The sequence below is a fragment of the Polyodon spathula genome, chromosome 24, assembly GCF_017654505.1.
Source record: "Polyodon spathula isolate WHYD16114869_AA chromosome 24, ASM1765450v1, whole genome shotgun sequence".
Classification (NCBI taxonomy): Eukaryota; Metazoa; Chordata; class Actinopteri; order Acipenseriformes; family Polyodontidae; genus Polyodon; species Polyodon spathula.
Genome location: NC_054557.1, coordinates 21,880,494 through 21,896,569, shown reverse-complemented (window position 1 = coordinate 21,896,569; position 16,076 = coordinate 21,880,494). Strand labels below are relative to the sequence as shown.

The 16,076-nt window shown below is 41.6% G+C and overlaps 1 protein-coding gene across 1 annotated transcript; it reads right to left on the bottom strand.

Annotated features, from left to right (window-relative positions):
* Window positions 1-557: 557 nt before the first annotated feature.
* Window positions 558-16,076, bottom strand: LOC121298667. The gene is made up of 8 exons (XM_041225837.1): window positions 15,965-16,076; window positions 7,187-7,489; window positions 6,198-6,491; window positions 3,153-3,482; window positions 2,387-2,671; window positions 1,860-1,967; window positions 1,684-1,751; window positions 558-971 (listed from the first exon to the last, which is right to left on the bottom strand). Exons 1-8 carry the CDS (start codon window positions 16,023-16,025, stop codon window positions 855-857), a joined length of 1,566 nt encoding a protein of 521 aa, XP_041081771.1. The 5' UTR covers window positions 16,026-16,076; the 3' UTR covers window positions 558-854.

Below are 16,076 nucleotides of genomic sequence, written 5' to 3'. Positions count from 1 at the left end.
ATAGGATGGTCGCAGTGCGCAAGTGCGTGGTGATGTCATGGACCAGGAAGAAGCGAGGCAGCACACAGAGACGTGAAGTTTTGGCGAAGATGAGCCCTTGCTTGCGCTCAGCATTTAATAAATGAACAAACAGAAAATAAAAGGTTGAACAAAATAGCACACGGCACCTGATGCCAAAACAAACAACACGAACAGACACTAACACACAGGGACGAACACTAAACAAACAAGCACAGTGCTGGTCCTCAAGCACAACGTAGCAATTGATTATTTTACTTTTCTCTCTGTCTCTCTCCCGTTCTTTCGCCCTGAACACACAACCCCGAGTGAGTGAAAACATGCTGCTTTTATGCAGCTGTACCGAGACTCGATTGCTAATCAATCATTCAATTGGAGTCTCGGTACAACTGCACGTGAATTAATCTAGTGCAATTTCCCATGCTCACATATTATTACGTTTTACCTGCTGGTGAAGTGCTGTGCAATCCTCGTGCCTAAATACAAATATACATTTTAAACACTCGTAACCCATATTATATCCCGTGTACCAACTACAACACACCAACATTAACACACTACATACAACATATAACACAGAAATACACACAGGGGCGGGGCAACATTGCCACAGTCACTTAAACAACACCTTTCATTAAACCTAACTCTGGGATATGTATTTCATCATCGAGTTTAATCAGAGATAAAACCTTGCCTAATATGACAATCCCACAATACAATGCAGAGATGATAGCTTAAGAATAACCATGAACCAAACAAAGCGGAGCAATTTTTTGGCACACAGCTCCACCAGATGTCTGAATGCTGTAACAGCGAGAGCAGCCGCGGTCTGTCGATCATTTGATGGCAGAGTAAATGACGCCCTTGCTTTCCTCCGCAGGAGCCTGTCTTCTTTCAGGTCCTCTTCTCTCGTCGTCGAACTGAATGCTGGAGTAGTTCTCCTCGGCGCCCCCCTGTGGTTCACAAGAGAGAAGCAGAAGGTCAGGCTCACAGTGTGAAGGGATGCGTACAGCAGGACTGGAGGAACTGCTTTAGGGAAATCTATTAGAAAGAACCTTGTTGCGCGGGATCAGCCGTCAGCATGAGGCTAATGGCAAGTGCAATACTGCTTGATAACACTATGTAACACAATTTTTGTTCCTGGGTAGTAAGTGTTATTTCCTAATTGCTTATGCCTCAAAAGTATAGAAAATGGCTATTATTCCCCACAAACTTTGCTTTTGAGACCAGGACAGTGATATTTCAAAGTATCACTATTTCCAATGGGAAAATGGGCAAATGTGTGTCTTTTCGTTCACATAAAGTCAGAAAAAAACAACATATGAATCCAAATTAACATGTATTTATACTAAAGTAATACAAAGATGACTACAAAAGATTTAGAAGTGAGTAGTTTTTCGAGATTTACAATTATACTGTAAATACAGTATAATTGGATCCTGTGTAATGGAAATCAAATCCGATTTAAATCTGCTTGTGGACACATTCTATTTTTGGAGTTGTGGACACATTCTATTTTTGGAGCTGTGGACACATTCTATTTTTGGAGCTGTGGACACATTCTATTTTTGGAGTTGTGGACACATTCTATTTTTGGAGTTGTGGACACATTCTATTTTTGGAGTTGTGACACATTCCATTATCATTGACACATCCTGTTCTTACCGTAACCCGAGCAGGAATCTCACTGACAGACTCCTTGTTCTTCAATTCTTCAGCCTGGACGTGGTTATCTGTGAAAGGAAGAAGAGCTGTTCCTTTAGCTTGTATTTTGTGAAGAGCGATTGTTGAAGGAATCGATGGCAGCAGACCTGAGTCAGTTATTCAATAAGGAGCCCTACTTGAATCTGTTCTCTTCCTCTTCCAGACACAGAACGTGACAGCGAGGATCAAAACTAGGAGGAGAGTGACGGCCGCTGATGAAGCTGATGCAATCAATACCAGATTTTCTTGGAGGGGTGAGAGAAAAACAATCAATCCATTACAGCGGCAGACAGACAGACAGACAGACAGACAGACAGACAACTCCCCCACCCGTTCTGTTTAGAGCTACAGTATTATGCCCCCTTGCTGTTTGTTTAACAGCATTCTCCTGGAGTTTAGTTTCTTTAAAGCAGCAGATAGCTACAGCAGACAAACAGTGCCCACAAAATCCCATTCCATTTGACACAACAATGTCATTCTATCTCAGTGTATGTATTCGATTATTATTGTCCGTTGTAAAGATAACAGGTAAATGGGTAAAATCTTGTTGAATAAACTGTAAATTAACTTCTCTTTTGCAAATGATACCTGGCTCAGTGAGTAATAAATCTCTCGTTATTACATACTGAGCAAAGTATCTACTAAAAAGAAAATTATCAACCACCTGGTGCCGAGACTTGGATGTGATACTGCAGGTAGACTCTCTGCTCCCCCTCTTCCTCCACACTGCACCTGATCTGCTCAGAGCTCTGGAGGCCAGTAACAAACAGCTGGGAGCTGGTGATGTTCGATTGGATCAGAAAACCCTCTCTAGCGCCGCCCTGCAGGCTGTTTCCATTACTGTCGCTCCAGACCAGCCTGGCTGATGGAGATACAAACCAACAGGTCAAGGAGCAAGTCAGGGTGACGTTGGCGCCTGCCTTCAAGGGTAAGATCCGGTCAGCATTCCCTGAAAAACAAACACATTTAATCACAACCCATACACCGTCCAAATCAAAACGATAAAAACCAATGCAGGTTTATTAGCTAGTTTTACCCACCCTCTGAAAATCTGGGTGTGACCGATTCAATCACATTGCAGTCACTGATTCAGTAACCTGTTTATAACGAAGAGCAAACACCCCACCCAGTTGTTCCACCTTGATTGTAAATGGAGAACGCATTCTGGGATGTTCTCTCTCAAGACAGCTCATTAAAATCATTTTTGTCTGAAGAGGGGAACTGCCAGGCTGCCATGATGTGCATTAAATAAGATGGCATGGTTATCTATCCAGACTGGGGTCTTGATTGGCTAAAGTGCTTCATCCCAGCAGCACAATCCAGGAAATATATGGGACAGAATAACCAGAAATGTTGAACTTGGACTTGAGATATCAGACTGGAATGCACCTCTCATCTGCATTAAACAGGAATATATTGACCAGACTTACCAGAGAGTATGTTCAGAGCCAAGCTCTGATGGATTTTCTCACGACTGAAATCCTTGTACTGTGAGCACTGATAGAACCCACAGTCTGCTGTCTGGACACTGAGGATCAGCAAGGAAGTATTGGCTGACATTGCCAGTCTGTTCCTGTCTACCTCTTCAGCATTGATGAGTACATTCCCACTGGGTGAGAATGTGAATAGAGTCTTGACACTGTTGGTCCCAGATCTCGTAAAGGACCAAATTAATTGCTGCCCTGGCCCTAGTTGAGAAGTCTCTGCACAGGGGAAGTGAACGAATCCTCCCACAATGGAGTACACATCTTCAACAGGGACTGTGGGAAATAAAAACAGCACAACTGATTTAGCTCATTATTATTGATCAGATGCCTTTATCCAAGGTGACTTACAGAGACTAGGGTGTGTGAACTATGCATCCGCTGCAGAGTCACTTACAACAACATCTCACTGGAAAGATGGAGCACAAGGAGGTTAAGTGACTTGCTCAGGGTCACACAGTGAATCAATGAGTGAGCTGGAATTTGAACCCGGGACCTCCTTGTTCCAAGTCCTTTTCTTTAACCACTGGACCACACAGCCTCCAGGAAATTCCTTTGAGGCGCTTAAAGTCTGTATAGAAATAAATACCCTGGTGTGTGTTTTTCCAAAATGAACTTTTCCTTGCAGCTCCAAACAATCCCACTAAACATGCTGTTTCACATCACATACATGCAAGTTACATACTTTGTTTGTAACAGCTGAATACAACAGATTACATAAAAAAACACATGTTCAAATATATAACAAAATTCAATGCCGCATTCCTACTAATCTTGGGATACAAACAGGTTGCAACAGTATGCACAGAGGACACTGATGCTTGTTGTAGTTAAAGTAATTCTATAGCTGCTGGTGTGCACTCTCTACACAGGTCTACACATGTGCAGTTTTGAAAGAGCAAACATGTGTTTTCAATTTAAAACATGATCTCTGGTATAAACGGCTGGAGGTTCAAAGAAGTTATCAGTTTGCTTACTTAACTTTTTAGGAAGCTTGTTACTGTTTCACTTCCCAGGTGACTGCACCTCAGCAGTATCTTCTGGCTGAAAAGCCTGTCAGTCAACAGGGCTGGGACAATTTCATTTGTCATTTTCCAGGTGAACAGGCCTGGTAAGTTACCAGCGCTGTCCTGTACTAGATATATAGTTTTAAAGCAAACATCCATGTTTGCTATAACATATGTTTTTTTCAAAATTATTAATTAATTATTTGGAAGACACTTTTATCCAAAGCATATTACATAAATGAAACAATACAGCAATATATAAGTTACAGGCAATAAAAATGCAAAACAAACACATATATGCAAAATGAATATAAATAAAGGAAAAGAAGGAGAGTGAAGAGAAAGAGTGAACACGGGAGGAAAGAGAGAAGGAGCAGCACGAGAGGAAGGAGAGTGAAGAGAAGGAGTGAGCATGGGAGGAAAGAGAGAAGAGAAGGAGTGAACACGGGAGGAAGGAGAGCAAAGAGAAGGAGCAGCACGGGAGGAAGGAGAGCAAAGAGAAGGAGCGGGCATGAGAGGAAGGAGAGTAAAGAGAAGGAGCAGCAAGAGATGAAGGAGAGTGAAGAGAAGGAGCAGCATGGGAGGAAGGAGAGCGAAGAGAAGGAGCGGGCATGAGAGGAAGGAGAGTGAAGAGAAGGAGCAGCACGGGAGGTAGGAGAGAGAAGAGAAGGAGCAGCACAGGAGGTAGGAGAGTGAAGAGAAGGAGCAGCATGGGAGGAAGGAGAGCGAAGAGAAGGAGCGGGCATGAGAGGAAGGAGAGTGAAGAGAAGGAGCAGCAAGAGAGGAAGGAGAGTGAAGAGAAGGAGCAGCATGGGAGGAAGGAGAGCGAAGAGAAGGAGCGGGCATGAGAGGAAGGAGAGTGAAGAGAAGGAGCAGCAAGAGAGGAAGGAGAGTGAAGAGAAGGAGCAGCACGGGAGGAAGGAGAGTGAAGAGAAGGAGCAGCACGGGAGGAAGGAGAGTGAAGAGAAGGAGCAGCACGGGAGGAAGGAGAGTGAAGAGAAGGAGCAGCACAGGAGGTAGGAGAGTGAAGAGAAGGAGTGAGCATGGGAGGAAGGAGAGTGAAGAGAAGGAGCAACACGGGAGGTAGGAGAGCGAAGAGAAGGAGCAGCACAGGAGGTAGGAGAGCGAAGAGAAGGAGCGGGCATGGGAGGAAGGAGAGTGAAGAAAAGGAGCGAGCATGAGAGGAAGGAGAGTGAAGAGAAGGAGCCGGCATGAGAGGAAGGAGAGTGAAGAGAAGGAGCCGGCATGAGAGGAAGGAGAGTGAAGAGAAGGAGCAGCAAGAGAGGAAGGAGAGTGAAGAGAAGGAGCAGCAAGAGAGGAAGGAGAGTGAAGAGAAGGCATAAGAAGTCGATCAGTAGAGGATGAGCAGAGAGGATGAGAGGGAATATAAGGAGACGCAAGGGATTGGAGATAGATAGGAAGTGACAGTATGATGAATTGAGCGATAGACAAGGGTAGGGTCATAAATTGAAAAAGAAAATAGATAAAGAAAGATACAGAGAGAAGTGGCAGATGAAAGAGATAGCAGACATATAAAAGCAAATAAAGAATTATAAATATTTTAAATACAGAACTAGCTAACTAATAAAAGAACACAACACATAACAGCACAGAAACACCCCAGAACAGCCAGTGTCCTTTCCGAATGCTCTTACACGACTGCCACACACACTGCCGCTCACACCAGCAGGGAGAATGAATCAGAGGCAGCAGGAACTGGTGTGTGATGGACGAAGATGAAAAGAGCAAAGTCCAGTGATGTGCTATGACCCACAGAGAACACTTGCAATGATGTTGCTATTGTTTGAAGGAGAATTGAAAAGAAACAAAACAAAATAATAAAAAACACTGTTTTTTTCCCACCTGTTACTACAGCCCCAGAACAGCCAGTGAGACATATAGCGAGGGAAGTGCATGACAGGTCATACTTATTGGGTTATTTATTATATTAGCCACAAACACTAAGCAATGATATGAATAATACCTGTGAGTGTGGTGGTGTAGCTATACGAAGCCTTTACTTCACCCCCCTCAGTTAGGTTGCATCTCCATCTCCTGTTGTGGTCTGATTTCTGCAGCTGCAGGGACAGAGTGGAATGTGTTCTGTGTTTTGTGATCTTGAACCTGTCTCCCTGCAGGGCTGTGCCTTCATCATCCACCCAGGTCAGTTCAGCATTGACAGGAGGACCGCAGTCTGCAATACCACCATTACACACCAGGGCGCACTGTAGAGATAAAGCAGTACCTCTCTTTAAGTCTCTTCTTGGGTCAGCTGTAACTGAAAAGACAAAACCAATGACAACCTGTATTAAAGACCACTTGTAAAAAAATATCCAAAAATCTGTGCCACGTTAACATATCTGTATGGAGAGAGTGCTTTCAGACTGTGCCTTCATCTCAAATAAAGGCTGTTTCGATTTAGCTGCTAGAACTTTACTTGCACATCAAGTGACACCTACCAATGAGTTTCTTCAAAAGAGCCAAGAAAGTTAGGATACACAAATTCCTGTCAACCCTATCACATGTGCACACTCTTCAACAGCATGGCGTCCCATGATATCTGGGTAGAAATAAGTTTGCCAGAACCAATGTACAGATTAGACTTCTGGTTGCCACGTACTCTTATAAAAGATTTGCATGGTAATTTTTTTTTCTGTTTTTTATATTCCAATCTTTTTTCTATCACTAGGCATTTTGCCTTAGTTAACTATGTTTTTTTTTAAATGATTTACCAAACATCTCTTTAAAATGCCACCCTATGCTTTCACTGTACTTTATCACACTCTGCTGTGCTGTTACTATGGGATACTTGACCATGCTTTCACTGTGCTTTATTACACTTTGTTATATTTTCATTGTGTTGCAGAACTATGATTAGTAAAATGAGTATGAGTGGGTATGATACAGTGACTACAGTAATAGAACTGGTTCTAACACCACTAATAGTTACTTTAAACAGTACAACACACTTACTGGTGAGCAGGCTCAGAACAACAGAAGTCAGACTTGAATGAAACTGCTCATTTACAAATTGTTGGCAGGTATACTGGCCGCTATCCTCTATGTGCAGGTCGTGTATCCTCAGAGACGAGTCAGGCAGCACCTCCAGTCTTGCAGCTCTCTCTGGCTGTTTGTCTATAATGTTCCCACCCGTGGCCAGCTGGAAAGATTTAGATTTCTGACTAAAGACCCAGTCAATTAACGAGTTTTCATATTCCTGGAATTGCTCACAAGGCAGGAAAACATTCTCTCCCAGAGACGAGTACAGCTCCAAACCTGGAAAGAGAAGATTAGTAACATTACTACTACTACTACTAATAATAGTAATAATAATAATAATAATAATAATAATAATAATAATAATAATAATAATAGTTCTGTTATACATGTTGTTCTGTTATACATGTTGTTACATTTACCTTTCCGTTGTTTTTGTCTCCCCCTGCTGACCATTCTAAATATGCCAGCTAGTCATATCATGTGATCTTAGTTGTCAAGTGACAAATCTGGAAGTTCATTGAAGGTTACACACGTTTTTCATTGTCTGTACAGCTCAGTACTTCTACCTTCTCAATTCCTTAAACGTTTATGCCTTTGGTAGCATCGTTGGTTTGCATTCCTTAAGTATTTAACTTGCAGTATCAATGATTATTTTCTAAAAGCATGACTTAGATTGATAAGTATTATAGTGTTAATATGTTAGCATTGCTGTAGATACAGTTAAACTATCAGTGCTCAGGCAGGTCGATTGCAAATTCAGAATGAGATACTATCCCTCCAGCAGAGTATCCAGCTCATACCTGCTTGCTGAGACATCACTGTAAATAAACCAATTGTAATACCTGCATTAACTGAGCTTGTATGCACTGCCCAGGTGCAGCCTACAGATCCTTATGGCCAAACTCCAAACCTGTATGAGGGCGTCCTTGAACCATCTGCAAAGCTGCCAGAAGGTGTTCTGATTGCTAGAACAGTATCTGATGTGGATCAAGGTCTAACTGTAGTGCATGTGCTTAACCCCAATTAGGACGATGTGCAACTACAACCTCACACACCTTTTGGACATTTTTATTCCTTGAATGGCACTGAGTATACTATACCAGAAAGGACAGTAGATAACATTGATCTCCCAAGTGAACCAGAAGTACAGCTACCTGTTGGACTCGATGGATTAGTTTTACTTCCCGACCAGCTGCTGCAAGTGAAGTACTTACTTCACGAATTTAAAAATATATTCAGCGTTCGGGAAAGGGGATTATGAGAGAACTGATGCGGTGAAGCATACCATCCATACCCAAGATGTACCACCCATGCGTTAGAGGGCTTATAGAGTAGCACCAGCCATGTGAATTCAAATAAGAACTCAAGTAGAACAACTTCGAGCTGATGTTGTGATTGAGCCGAGCAGCAGCCCTTGGGCCTCTCTTGTGGTCATGGTTAGTAAGAAGGAAGGTAGTTTCCGTTTTTGTATAGACTACAGGAAATTCAATGCTGTTACTATAAGGGATTCTCACCCATTATCCAGGATCGACGACTGCTTGGATGGTCTAACTGGAGCTAGTTTGTTTAGTACAATGGATTTATCTTGTGGTTATTGGCAAATCCAGATGGAAGATTTCGACAAGGAGAAGACCACGTTCACTACTGGGGAAGGGCTTTACGAATACAAAGTGATGCCCATGGGGCTGTGCAATGCACCCCCCACATCTATGCGGTTAATGGAGCTAGTGCTCCAAGGGCTTCACTGGAAGAAATGTGTTGTGTATCTAGATGACATCATTGTCTTCAGTAAGGACTTCCATAGTAATTTAGCCAACCTATGTGAAGTCTTCAGCCATCTTAGACAAACCGGCTTCAAACTGCGACCTAACAAATGTCACTTGTTCCAGCAGTCAGTTGTGTTCCGAGAGCATTTATTTTCCGCTACAGGTGCACTACCTGACCCAAAAACTACAGAAGTGGCCTCGCCCTACAACGGCCACAGAAGTTTGTGCATTTATGGGCTTATGTTCATATTAAAGCCGTTTTGGGGCCAATTTTGTGCACAAAGCTGAACCTCTATTCCTGTTGACACAGAAGAATACACCATTCCACTGGTCTGCTGAACAGGATAATGCATTCCAGCAGTTCAAACAGGCCCTCACCAACCCACCTGTCATGGCATTCCCAGATTTCAGTCTCACTTTCATTCTCTATACTGATGCCTCCAGCAGTGCAATAGGTGCTGTCCTTTCCCAACATCAACAGAGCCAGTAAAGAGTTATCGCTTATGCAAGTCACATGCTTACCAAGGCTGAAAAACGATGGTCAACTTACGATCATGAATTGTGAGCTATCGTATGGGCTGTACACCATTTTAAACACTATCTACGGGGGAGCCTGTTTCAAATCATTACTGACCACAAACCGCTCGTTGGCTTGACCAAGACGCCTATCGAGAATGACACCACAGGTAGATGCGCTAGATGGGCCTTTGAGCTGGACCTATTTGAGTGGAGGATACAGCACCGTAAAGGAGGGAGCCATGGCAATGCAGATTCGTTGTCCAGAAGACCACCAGATACAGCTTCCACGGTTCTTGACGTCTCTCCCATAACTGCATGTGTCTCCAAGACTGAAGGTACCCCTGAATACACCTCCAGGGGACAAAAGACAGTGGAAGTTGGTGCCATTGAACTTTCAATGCTAGGGGAGTGGAATTTGGAGGAACACCAATGGGACAACAGCTGACAACAGCTTGATTTTGCGATGGAAATGCAAAAAGTATCGCCCATCTTACAAGATGATGCAGCGTAAAGCTTGTGCTTTAAAATGACTATGGGAATTATATTCAGTCCTCCTAGTTCACAATCGCATATTGTTCCTACAAAGACAAGGGAAGGGTGGTAAGGGCACCATACTGCAAGCAGTTATTCCCACAAGCCTGTGAGCAAAGATGCTCCAATACCTACATGGCCATTCCACAGTTGGACACCTAGGAGTTCATTGCACCTTAAGCAGAGCTCAAGATGTGTGCTACTGGCCAGGGATGATAAGGGACATTGTACAACGCAGCTGAACATGCTTACCCTGTCAAGCTAGGGCCAAGCCGAACCCACACATGAGGGCTCCCATGTATCAGAACCACCACTTTTCAGGTGATTGCAGCTGATCTTACCGAGTTACCTCTCTCTACAAAAGGCAATAGGTATGTGCTTGTTATACAAGACTATTTCACAAGGTTTGTTAACTTGTATGCTTTGCCTAATCAAAAAGCTGTCACAGTTGCTCACTGCCTGTTTAAAAAATACATATATGAACATGGTCTACCAGAAACCATCCATACAGATCAGGGTCGCCAGTTTGAGTCCAATGTCTTCCAACAACTATGCCAGCTAATGCGTATCAAAAAATCCAGGACCTCATCATATCATCCACAGGGATATGGTGTGGTGGAAAGATTTAACAGAACCCTGATGGACCAATTGACTAAGAAGTTGATTGAGAGTGGAAAGGAATGGGACGGTACATCTGAGCTCCGTACAACCAGCCTACAATACGAGCACCCACAGTAGCACTCGCTACACCCCTTTCTTCTTGTGCCATGGTAGAGAGGCTCATCTGTCAATGCATCATGGATGATACAGGAGGCCCATTAATAGCCACCCCTGGGACCCCTGCAGCATTCATCGCGGGACTGTGGAGAAGGTTGACAGCTACCTACAGAGAGTCTGCAAGGGAAATGACTAAAAGCCAAAAGAAGCAGAAGGAGATCTATGACCGAAGATGCAGGTCACAGGAATTCAAGCCTGGTGATCTTGTTTGGGTTTCAGATCTGGCCCATAGCCGAGACAAACTTGCACCCAGATGGGGTGGCCCATTTTGGGTCATTAAGCGGATGCATAGCCAGGACCATGACTTCGGTGTTCTATATGAAATTGAGGACCCCACTGGCTGCCAGACAGCACCCTGGATCCTGCACCACAACAGTCTTAAAAAGCACCTGGGTGATGCAGAGACACAGTCAACAAATTCCACCCAGTGACGGGTCTGAGATGTCCCCTTCCACCACTTCTCTGCCAAGTGACCTTGGGCAGACTAGCACTTTGTCCCCCAGAGTTAATCCCTTGAGGGACAGCACTGGATTATCTTTGTCTTTTGCAGGTTCCCCTGATGTTGCAGGCCAACGGATTGACAGTCTGCTGAGACCGCACCCCCATGATGGCAACAGAATTCAAAGCCCCAGACTATCCTTCGTTGATAACAAGGGTACTATGGCCTCAAGATTGATGTTACAGACCAGCTTGGGTCTGTCCCATGATGTTTCCGCAGAATTGCAACACGGGCAGGATTCAGATGGCAGGAACTGTAATTTGTTCCCAGGCAAATAGTCAGATTCAGATGACCAGTAGAGGGCGAATAGTTAAAAAAACAGCCTGATTTAAGGACTGTGTTTAATTTAGCTATCTATTACTGGAGTATTGGGTATGTGTAGTTAATCTTGTTAAACAACTGCCTGTAGTTCAATGTTTGAAAAAAAAGGACCAACCAGAGACTCTCATTTAATATTTGCTTTATTTACCTAATTCTCTAGGTGTCGAGGACATCACCTGTGGGGCAGGGGAGTAATTTAGGAACCTCACCAATACTTTAAGTTGTGCATTTATTTACATCGTCGTACTTTGTGGTGTGTAAGGGCTTCCGTAGCAGTAGCACCAAGGTTATATATACTGGACGTGCTGGTGCGAAGGAGTCAGTCCAGAGAATCGAATGTGTTCTTCACTAGACACCGTATCTATGCGGGCAGCTAGCTGAAATACATTAAAGCTCAAGGTTAATAATAAATACTGACCTCCGGTCTGGACACTCGAATCATCTTCTACGCAAAGGTGCCTGTGCTGCTACAGAACCCCAGCCTCAGTCCCAGTACACTGTAACCGCTGGTGAGTCTGAACTGTTTGAGGTAAAATATTCAAAAGAGCCAGAAAGAAGGCCAAGGAATAAAATCCATGAAAGGGATACTTCAGTTGTGCAGTGTGTTATTCGACAGATATACCTATACCTACACTGCTTCGGTAACGCTAAACATGGATCCTGTTCTCAAACCTTCAGCTCTGGGCCTATTCCAGTTGTTACAAGAAGACCAGCACTGTGGGGAACATTCGCAGTTAAAATTGAATGCATTTGGTAGAATAACATTCTGATTCTTAAATCTATGAGAATCAAAATGCTGTGATGTTAATTCCGTTTGTCTTTCCCTCAGTCCAAACCCCCCCCCAAAAGCATTCTTGATTGATTTGTGATGGCGGTCCACTATGAAAGGTGCTATATAAAATAAAGGTTGATTGATTTGTTGATTGATTAATCTACTTCAAAGGACTACATACTTGTAATAGGGTCATAAAGATTTAAATTGGGGAATGGTTTAGAATACCTGCTGTGCTGACCTGCCAGTCTTGTAGAAACAAACAAAGCCAATTCTTATTTTTTAATTAAGAATGTGTGAAAAGCAATAAACAACTTTCTTCCTGTATTGGTTAAGAAGGGCGACACCTGGTGGATAATAATTGAATTGTAATGTCCAAATGTAATCTGACGAATGTGTAATAATGTAAATGATTACATTTGAATACTTTTAACGAATCTTGTGGACACAAGTTTAAGAGTGGTTTAAGTATGTTTTCCCAGTAACACTGAAATGTTTGTTGTGTTTTAATGAAGTTTAATTCTTAAATGATTTTTCTTTAATTATTGTATAACATGTTGTAAGGCTAATTTAGTAAGGTGAATGAAATTGAAATGTGTATCGTTCTATAATCAATATAACTAAAGTTACATCAGAATGCTTTATTCTATATTATATCTCTCTGGGGAAGGGGGAGTTACCTATGTTCATGCTTGTGTAAAAGGAAATGCCATCCTGTATTGATCTGGAAGTGATGGAATCAACAGAGTAAACTCTTTGGGCACTCTATTGAAAGCGAAACAAGCATGAACTCCTTCTCTTTTGTTCTGGAAAAACGTTGCAATGAAATAAACTCAGAGCCATCGCTGGAATGGGGACCCAATCTAAGTGACATAATGACGACATGCTGCCAATATGTTGAGTCTACATTCAACTGCAACTCTGTTTCAAAGCTGACCAGCTTTGACCATTTGAACTCGGCTCTCGCCAAGATAAGCACCAACTAAGACTTAGCTTTACAGTAAACTAATGTGATCCATTTGTGTTTCTGATGATGTAAATATCCTTCTGCCTGGTGTTGAAGGCAAAAGTGTACTGCTGGCTCCAGGGATCAGCTTAGTTTGCCTCCCCAGCACATCAGCACACAATACAGTTGGGATGCTGGCTCCGGGGATCAACCACAGTGCGGTCTCCCCAGCGCATCAGTATGACAACCGTCTGGATTGAGCTAACTAAGCTACATCTCTGGGGTCTTCAAGTGGGCATCTTCCATCCTTTAGAAGCAAGTAGTTTTTCGAGATTTACAATTATACTGTAAATACAGTATAATCGTAAATCTCAAAAAACTACTCACTTCTAAATCATTTGTAGTCATTTTTGTATTACTTTAGTATAAATACATGTTAATTTGGATTCATATGTTGTTTTTTTCTGAGTTTATGTGAACGAAAAGACACACATTTGCCCGTTTTCCCATTGGAAATAGTGATATTTTGAAATATCACTGTCCTGGTCACAAAAGCAAAGTTTGTGGGGAATAATAGCCATTTTCTATACTTTTGAGGCATAAGCAATTAGGAAATAACACTTACTACCCAGGAACAAATAATAATAATAATAATAATAATAATAATAAAAATAATAATAATAATAATAATAATAATCATTTACGTGGTGTAAATTACTTCCATTTCGGTGGTGTAAAAGCCAGTGGAGAAAAAGGTTTAGAATTTTCTGCCATTATTCCAACTTTCTAGGCTGTTGTTTCAAAGTTGACCAACTGCATTCTAACATGTGTTGGTTGTTGAAAAAAAAAATCATAAGAACATAAGAAAGTTTACAAACGAGAGGAGGCCATTCGGCCCATCTTGCTCGTTTGGTTGTTAGTAGCTTATTGATCCCAAAATCTCATCAAGCAGCTTCTTGAAGGATCCCAGGGTGTCAGCTTCAACAAAATTACTGGGGAGTTGGTTCCAGACCCTCACAATTCTCTGTGTAAAAAAGTGCCTCCTATTTTCTGTTCTGAATGCCCCTTTGTCTAAACTCCATTTGTGACCCCTGGTCCTTGTTTCTTTTTTCGGGCTGAAAAAGTCCCTTGGGTCGACATTGTCAATACCTTTTAGAATTTTGAATGCTTGAATTAGGTCGCCACGTAGTCTTCTTTGTTCAAGACTGAACAGATTCAATTCTTTTAGCCTGTCTGCATATGACATGCCTTTTAAGCCCGGAATAATTCTGGTCGCTCTTCTTTGCACTCTTTCTAGAGCAGCAATATCTTTTTTATAGCGAGGTGACCAGAACTGCACACAATATTCAAGATGAGGTCTTACTAGTGCATAATTATTACGTTTCAAAGACTTTAAGATTCAAATAAAATCCTATTTGTTTATATAAGACATATCTACAGGCAACCAGAAGAAGAAAGTTTAATACAACGTATCACTTTGCTAAAGATTAAAAATATAAACAACGCAACTTTGATGGACAATTGAATCAAGAATTTAACGCAACTGATATTGTGTGTATTTAAAAACAACAACTACGGAAGTCGGAACCAATTCAACACTGATGGAGTTTATCTACAGGTTGTGACGTATGTAATGCTAAATGCAATTGAACTGCTTCCGAACTGAAACATATTGCAGCTTTCATTTCTTCCAACACAACAGATGCTGCTTAACACCGTTACTGGACGTACTGTGCTGCGAATCCTGCTCGCGTACGGAGTCACAGAGGAGTCAGCTTGATTATGAAAATGCAAATGTTTGTTTAAATGATTTCTAACTTCTATATTCTACTTTTGTTAAAAACGTAATAAACTTAATTTTTTTATGAGTACTCAAATATGCATTTGATTGATTTCAGATCCTTAAAACACACACACATTATATATCTATACACACACACACACACACACACACACACACACACACACACACACACACACACACACACACACTCTTACCACCAAAATATTTAGTATAAACTTTTAATGTTAGTTTGACAGTTTAGACTGGTTAGCCACTTTTGATGTTGATATCTGAAAAGCATATTTTTATAACTTATTTATAACTTATTTTTATAGCTTAGCCTCATTTGTTTTCTATCATGTTCATTTCTATATATCTGATAAAAAGAACACTGGAATGGTGGATATAGTTCTATACTGAATATGAAATGTTAAGGACTGAACCCCTATATTTATATTTAAATATTAATCGCATAATGTAGGCGTCAACCCTTATATAGACAAATTAACATTAACTAATGTTTGTATTTTATCATAGTAGTGATGTTACCTATGATATTGAGGTATTACTAATTATATCTTGTTTTGAAATCAATGCGTGGATTTAGTCAATACCTGCTGATAAATACTTCTTAAAAGCAATTCCCAGTACGATCTTCAGCACACCCTGTCTTGAAATCCCCAGCTTGCTTTCTTTGTCACAAGTCTTATTGAACTCAGCTATGGACCTCTTCCCAGGTGTGTCTATGCTTTAATACACACCTTTAATTTGAACAGACCACTGCTGGTAAAAGCTGAACTTATATATTAATATTTAAAAAGAATACGAATTACTTACCATACCCGGCTCTGCAGCTGAATAAAGAGAAACACAGAAATAAAACCAACAAATTCTTCATCGTTATTTTGAAATTGAATGTGTAGCTTATCTGTTTAAAATACAAACCTGC

Excerpts from the sequence above, each read along its gene's own strand:
- LOC121298667 (XM_041225837.1), bottom strand. The coding sequence starts at position 16,025 with ATGAAGAATTTGTTGGTTTTATTTCTGTGTTTCTCTTTATTCAGCTGC. Across the intron at positions 3,483-6,197 it reads CTACACCACCACACTCACAG|TCCCTGTTGAAGATGTGTAC; the intron begins GTATTATTCATA and ends TATTTCCCACAG. Across the intron at positions 1,968-2,386 it reads CATCCAAGTCTCGGCACCAG|AAAATCTGGTATTGATTGCA; the intron begins GTGGTTGATAAT and ends CACCCCTCCAAG.